Source organism: Notolepis coatsorum (assembly GCF_963971535.1).
Source record: "Notolepis coatsorum genome assembly, chromosome: 1".
Lineage (NCBI taxonomy): Eukaryota > Metazoa > Chordata > Actinopteri > Aulopiformes > Paralepididae > Notolepis > Notolepis coatsorum.
Window position 1 is genome coordinate 75,592,085 of NC_140165.1, and position 14,434 is coordinate 75,606,518.

Here is a 14,434-nt window from a genome sequence, read left to right on the forward strand (position 1 = left end):
TTTCTCTTCCCCGCTGCTCTCTCTCTCTCCCCCCGCTGCTCTCTCTCTCCCCCCCGCTGCTCTCTCTCTCTCTCCCCTGCTGCTCTCTCTCCCCCCGCTGCTCTCTCTCTCTCCCCCCCCCCGCTGCTCTCTCTCTCCCCCCCCCCGCTGCTCTCTCCCCCCGCTGCTCTCTCTCTCTCCCCCGCTGCTCTCTCTCTCTCCCCCGCTGCTCTCTCTCTCTCCCCCGCTGCTCTCTCTCTCTCTCCCGCTGCTCTCTCTCTCTCCCCCGCTGCTCTCTCCCCCCCCGCTGCTCTCTCCCCCCCGCTGCTCTCTCTCTCCCCCCGCTGCTCTCTCTCTCCCCCGCTGCTCTCTCTCCCCGCTGCTCTCTCTCTCCCCCTCTGCTCTCTCCCCCCCGCTGCTCTCTCTCTCCCCGCTGCTCTCTCTCCCCCGCTGCTCTCTCTCTCTCCCCCCGCTGCTCTCTCTCCCCCCCACTGCTCTCTCTGTCCCCCCCTCTCCTCTCCTCCTCTCTCTCTCTCTCTCTCTCTCTCTCTCTCTCTCTCTCTCTCTCTCTCTCTCCCCCGCTGCTCTCTCCCCCCGCTGCTCTCTCTCCCCCGCTGCTCTCTCTCTCCCCCGCTGCTCTCTCCCCCCCGCTGCTCTCTCTCCCCCGCTGCTCTCTCTCTCCCCCGCTGCTCTCTCTGTCTCTCCCCCCCGCTGCTCTCTCTCCCCCCGCTGCTCTCTCCCCCCCGCTGCTCTCTCTCCCCCGCTGCTCTCTCCCCCCCGCTGCTCTCTCCCCCCGCTGCTCTCTCTCCCCGCTGCTCTCTCTCCCCGCTGCTCTCTCTCTCCCCCCGCTGCTCTCTCTCTCTCTCTCCCCCCGCTGCTCTCTCTCCCCCGCTGCTCTCCCCCCCCCGCTGCGCTCTCTCTCCCCCCGCTGCCCTCTCTCTCCCCCCCGCTGCTCTCTCTCCCCCTGCTGCTCTCTCTCCCCCGCTGCTCTCTCTCTCTCTCTCCCCCGCTGCTCTCTCCCCCGCTGCTCTCTCTCTCTCTCTCCCCCGCTGCTCTCTCTCCCCCGCTGCTCTCTCTCTCTCTCTCCCCCGCTGCTCTCTCCACTGCTGCTCTCTCTCTCCCCCGCTGCTCTCCCCCCCGCTGCTCTCTCCCCCCGCTGCTCTCCCCCCCGCTGCTCTCCCCCCCGCTGCTCTCTCTCCCCCGCTGCTCTCTCTCTCTCCCCGCTGCTCTCTCTCTCCCCCCCGCTGCTCTCTCTCTCTCCCCCGCTGCTCTCTCTCTCCCCCGCTGCTCTCTCTCTCTCCCCCCGCTGCTCTCTCTCCCCCGCTGCTCTCCCCCCCCTGCTGCTCTCTCTCCCCCGCTGCTCTCTCTCTCTCTCCCCCCCGCTGCTCTCTCTCCCCCGCTGCTCTCTCTCTCTTCCCCGCTGCTCTCTCTCTCCCCGCTGCTCTCTCTCTCTCTCCCCCCGCTGCTCTCTCCCCCCCGCTGCTCTCTCTCCCCCGCTGCTCTCTCTCTCTCTCCCCCCGCTGCTCTCTCTCCCCCCGCTGCTCTCTCCCCCCGCTGCTCTCTCTCCCCCGCTGCTCTCTCCCCCCGCTGCTCTCTCCCCCCGCTGCTCTCTCTCCCTCCCCCGCTGCTCTCTCTCCCTCCCCCGCTGCTCTCCCCCCCCCCCCCCCCCCCCAGGCAGGGGCCGCGGCGAGGGGGGATTCTACCAAAGAAGTATTGAAGACGGGGCAGCAGAGCCGGGCTTTGGCCGCGGCGTCCGGGAGATCCACCGCAGCCAGAGCTGGGACGACCGGTGAGCGGCCAGTGGAACTCATTCGAATTAATGATTTTGGACGATTTTGAAAAATATTTTCACAAAGTGATGTTTGGTGAAAGTTAGATTTGCACTTTATTAATCCCAATAGGGAAATTCATTCTTGTTTGATTATCAAGAGGCACCTTTTATTTGTTTTAAGTGAAGTATGGTGAAAAAGCTAATTATTGCACTATTAATCCCAATAGGGACATTCATCTTTGTTTGATCAAGAGTAACCTTTTATATATATATATTCATCTTTGTTTGATCAAGAGTAACCTTTTATATATATATATATATATATATATATTAAAAAAAGTGAATATTGGTGAAAGTTAGGTTTGCACTTCAATCCCAATAGGGACATTCATCTTGGTTTGATACTTTTTTTTGTGTCAAATAAAAACGTTTTTATTATACTTTTTTTTAGCTCAAGAGAAAAAAAATCTTAAATCGGATTTAAAAAATAATAATCAGGGATTTAATTTTTAGGCCATATCGCCCAGCCCTAGCTGCCAGCCCTCCACCACGGGGACAACCAGACTATAACCTCCACCACGGGGACAACCAGAGAACTATAGAAGCAGGGTTCCACCACAGGGACAACCAGAGAACTATAGAAGCAGGGTTCCACCACGGGGACAACCAGAGAACTATAGAAGCAGGGTTCCACCACGGGGACAACCAGAGAACTATAGAAGCAGGGTTCCACCACGGGGACAACCAGAGAACTATAGAAGCAGGGTTCCACCACGGGGACAACCAGAGAACTATAGAAGCAGGGTTCCACCACAGGGACAACCAGAGAACTATAGAAGCAGGGTTCCACCACGGGGACAACCAGAGAACTATAGAAGCAGGGTTCCACCACGGGGACAACCAGAGAACTATAGAAGCAGGGTTCCACCACGGGGACAACCAGAGAACTATAGAAGCAGCACAAGGTCCTTCAAAGTGCTTAAAGGGCTTGATAATGTTTTTTTTATAAAGTCAAGGCCTGGAATTCCGTGAAAACAGCAAATTTTTTAACAAGGTGCTTAAAAAGTCCTTGAAATTCAAATCAACCATTCGCATTGAACGGTTTGTCATCAATGATAAAAAAATTCTGAATCAAGATATTTTTTTAGTGCTGTCAATAGATTAAAAAATTAATTAATCTCACCATTTTCTGTAATTAATCTAGATAAAAAATAGCATTTTTCTACTTAAGACCGAAGCTTGTAACAGATATTTACTTGAGTAAAGTCATGGAATTAATGTAAAATCAACACAAAGTATATTTAGATTCAAATACTATTTTAATAGTATTTTAATAGTAATATAAATCATATTGACAACAGAAATGTGTTCCATCTTCATGTCAGATGATTTTCAAATAGGTGCATGAGTTGATGCAAAAAAAAGAACAAGCAAATATACTGCTGAAAGTTCAGAACGTTGAAGATTTTTCACTCCATAGATTAATCCAGATTAATTAATTTTAATGCTTTAATTAATTAAAATTAATCTCAAGTGAAAGCATTACTTTTGACAGCCCTAATTTCTTTTATTTAAAGTGTAACTAATTGTCGGAAATTGGTTTTAATCCATAAATATTGGATCGGATTATTTCTATAAAAAACAGCATTTTAAAGGGGAGATGAAGCATTGAACAATGTGATCCTAGTTTGTTTGTTGTGTACCTTGTGTAAGACAGGGTCCTATAATAAAATGTGAAATCCTGCTTATTTGTCTGAAAAATCAAATATAATTTCCCTGTTTTCGCCATGGGCGGCGCCATTTTAGATGGTGACGTCACGGTGTTGGTTTGGTGTATACACTGCTGGTTAGCTGCCTAAAGTAAACATGGATTGTCGGGTCAGTCAGTAAATAAAATGTTGCCTACCAAACAACGGGACCGCAGTGGTTCTTTTTGTATTGCTCCTGGCTGTTCAAACTAATTTTACCGTGTGAAAGAGAGAGGAAAGTTGGTTCATTTCCACAAATTACCAGTGAAAAAAACAGTGTTATTGGCACGTTGGCTGGCTGCACTCAGGCGGCGCGATCAGCCTGTTGGACAGGGAATGAAGATCTCCAGCGAACACTTCATTGCCTCGGATTATGTTGTTGGGGGTGGGAGGTTTGTCCAGAAGACCACTAATCAGCTGAACCCTGATGCGGTTCCCTCGGTCTTCGACAGACAGTCGAACGTTAGCTTGCTGAGGCTATTAGCACATCGACAAGCTGCTGGAGCCAGCTATCGTTAGCTTGCTGAGGCTATTAGCACATCGACAAGCTGCTGGAGCCAGCTAACGTTAGCTTGCTGAGGGTATTAGCACATCGACAAGCTGCTGGAGCCAGCTAACGTTAGCTTGCTGAGGCTATTAGCACATCGACAAGCTGCTGGAGCCATAGATATATATAGAACACTAGATAGCTTGCCCGCGCTGCCGGCCAATGGAGAGCGACGTCACTGAACTGCCGCCATCTTGCTCCAGTTAGCCTTGAGTGAGAGTGAGTGAGCTGCACAGACAAAAATACTCATAACTCGCTGAAATATTGATGGATTTACAAACGGTTTGGTTTATTACAAGCATTATTAACGTGGCTATGATTCAAGCGGTTTGTAAAAAAAACATCTTTAAACATTTTTTTTTATAAGTATGCAGTATCATAACTACATCTTTGATGTTTATAGCAAACCAACCCGTTTGTAAATCCGTCAATATTTCAGCGAGTTATGAGTATTTTTGTCTGTGCAGCTCACTCACTCTCACTCAAGGCTAACTGGAGCAAGATGGCGGCGGTTCAGTGACGCTGGTGACTCCGCCTTAAGCTATCTAGTGTTCTATAGATATCTATGGCTGGAGCCAGCTAACGTTAGCTTGCTGAGGCTATTAGCACATCGACAAGCTGCTGGAGCCAGCTAACGTTAGCTTGCTGAGGCTATTAGCACATCGACAAGCTGCTGGAGCTCCCGACGCTGGTTGAAGTGGAGCTAGGTAGCCAGCAGGCTAAATGCTCCCGACGCTGAACTGCTTGCGCCGGTCTGTCTGTCGAAGACCGAGGGAACCGCATCGGGCTTCAGCTGATTAGTGGTCTTCTGGACAAACCTCTCACCCCCAACAACATAATCCGAGGCAATGAAGTGTTCGCTGGAGATCTTCATTCCCTGTCCAACAGGCTGATCGCGCCGCCTGAGTACAGCCAGCCAACGTGCCAATAACACTGTTTTTTTCACTGGTAGTTTGTGGAAATGAACCAACTTTCCTCTCTCTTTCACACAGTAAAATTAGTTTGAACAGCCAGGAGCAATACAAAAAGAACCACCGCGGTCCCGTTGTTTGGTAGGCAACATTTTATTTACTGACTGACCCGACAATCTATGTTTACTATAGGCAGCTAACCAGCAGTGTATACACCAAACCAACACCGTGACGTCAGCAACAAAATGGCGGCGCACATTTTCATAAATGCTACATAAATGGACATAACAAATCGTTTTTTCTTAGAAACGCCTTATTTTTATAACGTGATTTTTTTCTGTGGTTTATCTAAATACTAATTTGATGCTATGACTGTTTATATCGCTATACTTCATCTCCCCTTTAAAAGTGAATTGTATCTATTTAAATGCCATTTTTAAAATGAAAAATAATGCTTGGAAAAGTACTTGAAAGTCCTTGAATTTCATTTAGCAATGTCTGGGAACCCTGTATAAAGGGAACGTCTTTCTCTCCCTCCCAGGGGTGCCCTGCCCCACTGTTTGGGAACCACTGACCTAGTAGTTCTCTCGAGGTTCTACAATTCTGCTGTTTTAGTCAAATATGCTCCTAAAAATAGATATGCGCTACTTTTTTTACTAGTGAAAACTAGTGTTATTTATAACTGCCTCTCAGTTGTTTTTGGAACCGTTGCTCCGAATTCTATCTTTGATGTCACGTTTCTGGAGCAAGCTGCTGTATGTCGAGGATCACTCCCATTGACTGTGTGTGTTAAAGGAAAACGCCAACATTTTAGGAAATTCGCTTATTTGCCATCTTCCCTGGAGTTAGACAAGAAGATACATACCTTTGTTGTCTCTGTGCGTGCGTTAGGCTTAGGGAACGCCCGCGCCGTTAGCTTAGCTTCATCACTGGAAATGGGTCAGACACTCCGAATACACTCCAAATACAACTCCAAAACGTTCCTGTAAACATGTGACCTGTGTACATGCATTAACCCTTAGAAGTCAACGGGGCCTATTGCTCCCGTGGGCGGAGAACAAAAGAATTAGAATCTCTCACAAATGCTCAGGAAGTCCCGTTTTTCAAAAATCTGTAAAAATAGCACAAAGACAATTTCGAGTGCATAATAGTGTAATCTATATGTATCCTTACTTGCTAAACATAATACGACTTGTAAATATGTTTAATTCTTGCTCAATTGTATAGTTCTAAATATCCCTGTATTCCCCCGAAACTACAACGCGTCACGTACATGCACGCGCGCACACACACACAGCGCATAGGTGTTAATCACTGAGTGATCTAATATGCATATTCTTCAGCGCGAGAGGGGGGGGGGGGGTTGTGTTTCTCACTGTCTGTCGTTGATAATATAATCTGAAGAGGTCCTGCATTATTATTATTATCATTCTCGAGAATACACGCGGACCCGACGGAACGTTAACTTATGAATAAAAAGTAGTCTAACATGCTTTTCATCCTCGCCCGTGTATATACCCACGTCGCGCTAAAACATCAACTACTGTATGAGTAGAGACAGAGTGCTTGTGTGTACGAGTTATGATGAGTTATCTCGCAGTTTTCTAGAGTAGAAAGGTGCGCCCAGTAGAGCACACACACACACACACACACACACAGAAGGAATTTCTTGTACAGCGAGTTGGGCGTTTTATTTATTTTATCACTTGTAGGCTACCATAGCGAAGGCTCATGCAGCAACGTTAGTGGTTGAAACGTGATTCGAGAGTGATACCAAGTGGAAGGAAATATATCCTGTCATCAGTGCGTATAGCAGGTATCCTCGAAATTCTCCGCTATCTCCTCTGCAAGCTCCTGTCTGTCCGCCTGCACTGCTCCAACTGCCTGTGTCTGTCTACTGCTTTGGTCCAATCATATTCAGAGTCCCGTCAGAATCCCGCCCCCCCACCCACAGTCTGCGAATCAGAGGCAGAGTAGGGCGGGTCTTCACGAAATGCGTGTTGTCTCTTTCAACGGGTTGGAGTCAGAGCGAGAGTTGACAGCGCATATACAGGTAGTCTAATCTGCAGGTACTGTAGCGAGTAGCATAGTTTTGCCAGCAGGCAGTTAGTAGAAAAATATGGCATGTTCAAAGATGGCCAGTAAAATAAAAGTCAACAGTGAAAATCGCTGCAATAATAATTCTTTCTTTCTTTCTTTCTTTCTTTCTTTCTTTCTTTCTTTCTTTCTTCTCTCTCTCTCTCTCTCTCTCTCTCTCTCTCTCTCTCTCTCTCTCTCTCTCTCTCTCTCTCTCTCTCTCTCTCTCTCTCTCTCTCTCTCTCTCTCTCTCTCACTCTCACTCTCACTCTCACTCTCACTCTCACTCTCACTCTCACACTCACACTCACACTCACACTCACACTCACACTCACACTCACTCTCACACACTCACTCACTCACTCTCTCACTCACTCACTCACTCACTCACTCACTCACTCACTCACTCACTCACTCACTCACTCACTCACTCACTCACTCACTCACTCACTCACTCTCTCTCACTCATTCTAGAGAAATACAACCACAAATTGTTATTGGTTTGCTTCTTTTTCTTACAGTACTGTACTTTACTGTATATACTGTACCATCCACTGTACTGAAACATCTCAATATAAGTAATCATGGTATGCTGCAAAAGGTGATATGGTATGTGATATGGTACAGTACTGTAAATACCATCTCTCTCTATCTCTCTCTCTCTGGCTTTATTGAGGAAGGGCACACCTCTATCAGCTGAGTAACAATGTTCATCAAAGTGTTGAGTGCTACAGTGTAGGTTAGTATATTAGGACAAGTGCATACCTACATGTATGACCTATATCTATCTACTACTTTTGGATATGAGCATTTTTTCAATACCCAACTATGTAGTGGCCGCTTGTCGCTAGGCCTCCTGCTGGGTCCATTCACTGGAATAACAAAGGAATGACTGGGCCTTTGCTCCAGGTGTGAAATGGTTCTAGTGACAATGATCACATTGAATTCTGGGAGTGTAGTTCTCTCATCAGATAGCTGAATGAACTTGGATCTAGTTCAAAGTCCTATACTGAAAAGGTGTTAGGATTTTACCAGAATGTTTGATAGGACATTGATTGAAAACTATCGTCTCAAATTTGACAATTGATGGCTTATTTTGAAGGTATGAATCTGTAATTTTATATTATGTAACAAAAAAAAAGGGGGAAATTCTCAGGAGGAGGAGCTATTTAGGTTAGACTTCTAAGGGTTAAAGCGTTCCGTCTCCAGACGGATTTCAGTCATTTCAGTCTTTTTTTTTTTTTTTTTTCAATTTGATTTGGAGTCTGACGGAATTGGCTACCTGGTATAATATGATTTGTAGATGCGTAGACCATTCTAACCAATCAAACGTGAGCTTGACGCACACCCGCTGCTCACAGTGCCCTCCCCCTCACAGACACGTCTTGTCACAGACCCGTATCATTTGCACCGAAGATAGCAAGCGTGCAGGTCCTCTTTTAACACCACTGAAGCATTAAACAATGGCCCAGTAAACTATTCACTTTAGTTTACTACACAAGGCGTTGTCTAACGTTATCTAGCTGGCTAGCTGATAGCTCATAACATACCGGTAATTGAAATTCGTTTTTGAAGCTGTGGCTAACGTTAGCTAGCTACCGACCTTCGGGTGGCTAACATTAGCTACCTAGCAACTGTAGCTTGCTAATACGGGCTGTCCTGGCTGGCTAACTTTTATTTCGCAATGGAGTTGAGCTAACTAACTGTACAAATTGATGTGATTGGCTGAGACTGTATTTTGTACGGTTGGCTGCCTGGCTGTTGTGGATTCGGGTAGCCAGCTAGCAGCTAACATCAACTCAACATCAACACTCTGTTGACACTCTGAGGGGAGCCAGCTAGCAGCTAACATCAACTCAATGTCAACACTCTGTTGACACTCTGAGCCAGTTTGGATTCGGGTAGCCAGCTAGCAACTAACATCAACTCAATGTCAACACTATGTTGACACTGAGCGAGTTTGCCGACAGCAATGTAACAAACAATATGGTCCGTGCGGAACCATTATCCCCAACACATAGTTATTAGATAACGTCAGCATAATAACGTTAATGGAAGGAGTAAGCCGGCCACTAAAAAGAAAACACACGCAGTGTTCTCGGACGAAAAGGATGAGCGGCACCACCCAACAAAAGAAAGTTTCGAGAGGAATGGAAGTTTGAAGATAGCAGTGTTTCAAGAGACTGGCTAGGCTACAGTATGATGCGGGGGCTGTAGACGGTGGTGAGTTGTTAACTTGTTCTGTGTTCCGCAACTATGTCAAAAAGAAAAACAGAAACAACACATTTGTCATTGTCGTGTTACTTCACAGTACAAATATGTGAGTCCTCTGCTGTGGTTGTGAGTATCCTTTATTAGCTTAACTCCGTAGCAACATCACACGGGTGTATCTGTAGACGGTCTCCTCCCCACTGTATATTCTCTCCCCACTGTATGTATATTTTTTCTCCCACCCACCCTAAATTACAGTCTCCTCCCCATCATAATGTATATAATCTGTTAGGATCTCTGGGTAACAGTACTGTATATTTGCATATCGTATATGTCACAAATGTAACATTACTATATACCTGTAGTATGTCATGTATGTCCCTATGCCATAAATGTTGTGTATGTCATAAATGTCACTATAAATTGAAAATGGGGCACCCTGATGTAAACCAGACAAACTTCTTTCTCTGGTCTGCATCCCCTTAACAATTGTGTGTATTGAGCCGTACTGTATTGTACCCATTCTGCAATCTGTTAAATATTGATTGATTGTTATTAACAGATTGCAGAATGGGTACAATACAGTACAGCTCAATGCACACAATTGTTAAGGGGTTGCAGACCAGAGAAAGACTTTCGTCTTGTTTACATCAGGGTCCCCCATTTTCAATTCATCATAACATATATGACATACATGACATACAGATAGATAATACTGCTACATCTATACATTTATGACGTACCAGATTTACAAATACAGTATTGTTTGTGATACAATAAGAGTCTAAAAAAGAGAGTTTGATACATTTGACGAAGAAACTGTACATTGGAGGAGGTTGGGTAGGCGTGGTGGGGGGGTAACTGTACATTGGATTATCGACTAAACCGAAACAAGTAGGCTCCCTTAAAACGCCAACGCTATTAAAAAGAAATACAGTGGAGGTTAAAATAAGAATATGACTTGGCTTGAAAAAAAGTTCAGTCAGGAGATTTTTTTTGCTTTAATCCCTGTGTGTATTTACCACGTGGAGAAATAAAAAATAATTTAATTCGACATTTACGTTTTCTAAGCAAATATACTCTGAACAACTTTTTGCTGAACCACTCCTCTCGGGGCGCAGTCAGTGATTTCACGCATCGCAGTGATTTCTAACGTGACGGCGTGTTTGTTTACATTCTCATTTCATTCAAAGGATCCGAACCGATTGAAGTTTATGGATACCATGACTTAAAATCCTCTTACCTTGACGATTAAAAGCCTCCCCAATTTAGAAAACGGTATTCCCATGGCTTGTGTTGATGATATGCTGCACGCTAACAGAGCTAACCAACAACCAACCGGACACTCAAGCAGATAACTAGGCTAACTTCCGCTCGGGGGGTTCCAAAATAAAAGCTATAGTGCTATACGCTCTTTTATTTTGGAACCCCCCCGACCGGAAGTCAAAATGTACCCTTGTTATTTGCTTGAGTGTCCGGTTGGTTGGTACAGAAAGAATTCCTTCTGTAATGTACTGATTTCTTCTGATTTCCCTCCCTCCCCCCTCTCTCCCCCCCTCCCTCCTTCTCTCATCCCCTCCTCCCCCCCCTCCCTCCCTTCCAGGGGCGAGCGGCGCTTCGAGAAGCCGGTCCGTCGGGAGGTGGCGCGCCCCGGGACCTTCGAGGAGCCGGCGGGGCCCGTGGTTCCCGGGAGGAAGGAGTTCACGCGCGCCGACAGCGACAACTGGCGCACCCTGCGGGAGGAGCAGGAGGAGGAGGAGGCGGGCGGGGGCGGGGGCACGAGTCTGGAGCCGGGCAGCAGCTGGAGGCTGGCCGGGGCGCGCACTAGGGATGGTACGACACCAGAGAGATGTGTAGTGATGTCAGAGATGTACTATAGACAGGGTTCGTACGGGTGCTGGAAATCCTTGAAAATGCTTGTATTTCAATGTGCTGTTTTCAAGGTTTTAAATGTGCTTGCATTGTGTATAAAGTGCTGGAAAGTTATTGAAATTGTAATTGCACTTTATACTTTCATAATAAATCGCTATCTGACTGAATAGTTTGGTTTTTAGATAAAGAAATAAAATAAGTCGGAGCGACTCGAACAAGCCTAATTGCATTCGCCTTTCACGCAAAATGAAATGTGGCTGGACTCGACCCGTAGTGTTTTTTTTTTCCACCTGTGCCATCTGAGAACAGCGTGTGTGTGTGTGGCCTACATGCCTACACGTTTTAATGAGCTCTGGCTTGGAGATATAAAATATAATTCATGGTTAAAAAGAGGACATCCCAGAGTAGCCGTGTGCAAAATATGCAGAAAGGACTTGCAGATTTTTACCATGGGGGAGAGTGCACTTTCGAGCCACATGAAAGGTGAGCCAATGAGCCATGGGTGTTATTAACGTGTCTCTGCCTGGCTCGCCAGGCACTACTAAGTTCGAGACTACAAGTGCTCCACACCTGTCTCCGTAAATGTTCGTTATAAAAATACCACTTCAATAATCGAAATAGTCAAGTAACAGGCAGAATACACTATTGGAATTACAAACTCGTGTTTACCGGACTCTGTTTTTCACCGCAGTGTTTTGAAATAGGCAGCATGTAGCCTAGCCTAACGTTAGCTAATTCCCTTCCATGTATTTCAAAACATGAAAACTTGTGTATTGAAATGGTATTTAATTTTTATAACGGAACATTTACGGAGACTGGTGTGGAACTGGTGTGGGGCACTTGTAGTCTGGAACGCAGTAACGTACTGTATATGTGTATGTCATGTATGTCATAAATGTTATGATGAATTGAAAATGGGGGACCCTGATGTAAACAAGACGAAAGTATTTCTCTGGTCTGCATCCCCTTAACAATTGTGTGTATTGAGCCGTAGTGTACTGTACGTTTTCAATCAATCAATCAAACGTGACGAGCCAGGCCAATTTTAGCATGTTAATTTATGGAATATGCAATCTAACAGCTAACGTGAACTTTACAGTAAATTACATGGATAATAATGTTAAGGTAGTTCGTTCATTCCTGTAGGTACTAGGTAGGCCATCATTAGGCTCTAAAATTCATTAGGCAGTAGCCTTAGCCTATAAATGAAAATGAAATATAAATGTTTTATACATACCGGTACATACATAAGGCTCAAGGAGCTGATTGACTGCCTACCTCAAAATCTGTTCTCTTATTTAGCAAATTTTCAGTAAATATTTGATTGAAATTGAAGTTTTATCTGGTGATTATTTGAGTGATTGTTTACCTACAGGAATTAACTAACTACCTTAACATTATTATCCATGTAATTTACTGTAAAGTGCTGTAACATGCTAAAATTGGCCTGGCTCGTCACGTTTGATTGATTGATTGAAAACTTTATTAACAGATTGCAGAATGGGTACAATACAGTACGGCTCAATACACACAATTGTTAAGGGAATGCAGACCAGAGAAATACTTTTGTCTTGTTTACATCAGGGTCCCCCATGTTCAATTCATCATGACATTTATGACATACACGACGACATACAGATATACAGTACGTTACAGTACGGCTCAGCCAGGTTATATATGATGCCAAGTCTACATCATTTGGTTGTTTATAGCACAATAACATCTGATTTAATGTGATGGAAGAAGTGAAATAATCATTTTGAGTAAATATTTAATTTACCACAGCCGCATAAGATGCTGGAAAATCTTGAAAATGCACCTTGAAAATGCACCTTGAAAAGTGCTTGCATTTTGCCTTGGAAAAGGTGTACAAACCCTGTATAGAGTGATGTCACAGAGATGTATAGAGTGATGTCACAGAGATGTATAGAGTGATGTCATAGAGATGTGTAGAGTGATGTCACAGAGATGTGTAGAGATGTCACAGATGTGTAGAGGGCGCTCCTCGTGGTTCGACGCCCATCTGAGTGTTCTGATGTTCACCTAGAATGACTGCTGTCACAAGTTCCACTAACCGAACTCTTGGTTACAAGAACCTGTCATGACTGACATGGTTTATCTCTCTCTCTTTCTTTCTGTCTGTTTGTCTGTCTCTCTCTCTTTCTGCATCTTTCTGTCCGTCTGTCCTCTCTCTCTCCCTCTCTGTCTCTCTCTCTCGCTCCCCCCCTCTCTCTCAGATGGAGGTCCCCGCTCAGCAGGCTGGCGGGACCACACCGCTCCAGGCGACAGCCGGCGCAGGAAGTTCGACTTTGACTTCCGGGACCCCGAGGACTACAGCGGAGGAGGCAGGAGGCTGCAGGACGATGGGCGCAACCTGCCAGAGTGGTGCACCGACGAGGAGGACGGGGAGATGGGCACCTTCGACTCCTCTGGGGCCTTCATGCCTCTCATCAGGGTGTGTGGACGTGTAGAGACTGACTTATAGACTGTAGACATCATGACCTGTCTTATAGACTGACCTGTCTTATAGACTGTAGACATCATGACCTGTCTTATAGACCAGGGGTTCCCAAACTTTTCAGGCTGCGACCCCCGAAATAACTGTCAGAGAGCCGCGACCCCCACTATTATAGGAGGTATAAAAAAAATTATACAGTATTTTTATTTTTAATTTTTTATATAAATGGAAATGTATGGTTGAAATATGCAAACGTTCAAACGCACACACACTAATAAGCATTGGAGGCTTTTAACCAGGGCCGGACTGGGGAAATCATTCAGGCCAGGAAATATAGTGCGAAATATAGCCCCAGTCAGGCCACTTTTTAAGCGGGGGGTCTGGGGGTCCCCCACCAGGACATTTAGTTACAAAGACTTTATTTCCTGCATTCTGGTGTAGGCATTTTTTTATTTGTACCCTTTAAATGCCAGTGTTTGTGATGGCTTCACAAATTATTGTTAAAAAACAGGCTAGCATAATGTATGATTAGCAACAACACTGATTTTGATGGATTTTTAGTTTTTTGTAAGGGTCCCGCCTCCACCAATCACATGCGGCTCCCTGTGTGTGTGTGCGTGTGTGTGTGTGTGTGTGAGATAGAGAGAGACAGTTCTCCAACTTACCGTAATTCCTCTAATAGTAACCGGGTCTCAAATACAAGCCGGGTCTCTATTAATGGCCGGGTGCGCTCTTGAGCTAAGCAATTATAAGCCGGCCTCCTAATACAAGCCGGGTTACTAATATACTGAGCTGCATACTGAGCTAGTTACTTGATTTCACTTTGAAAACGTTGAAATGACCAGTGACCACCTGTAATTG

General features: G+C 45.5%; 1 protein-coding gene across 1 annotated transcript in view; it reads left to right on the forward strand.

The window, feature by feature from the left end:
- gigyf1a (GRB10 interacting GYF protein 1a) overlaps positions 1 to 14,434 on the forward strand; it is a gene marked incomplete at its 3' end in the record, with an annotated part of 138,025 nt that overhangs the window by 67,636 nt on the left and 55,955 nt on the right. The window contains exons 8-9 of the mRNA XM_084326253.1: positions 10,847 to 11,076; positions 13,353 to 13,570. Of these exons, the coding sequence (XP_084182379.1) occupies positions 10,847 to 11,076; positions 13,353 to 13,570 (448 nt within the window). The remainder of the gene's footprint in view (positions 1 to 10,846; positions 11,077 to 13,352; positions 13,571 to 14,434) is intronic.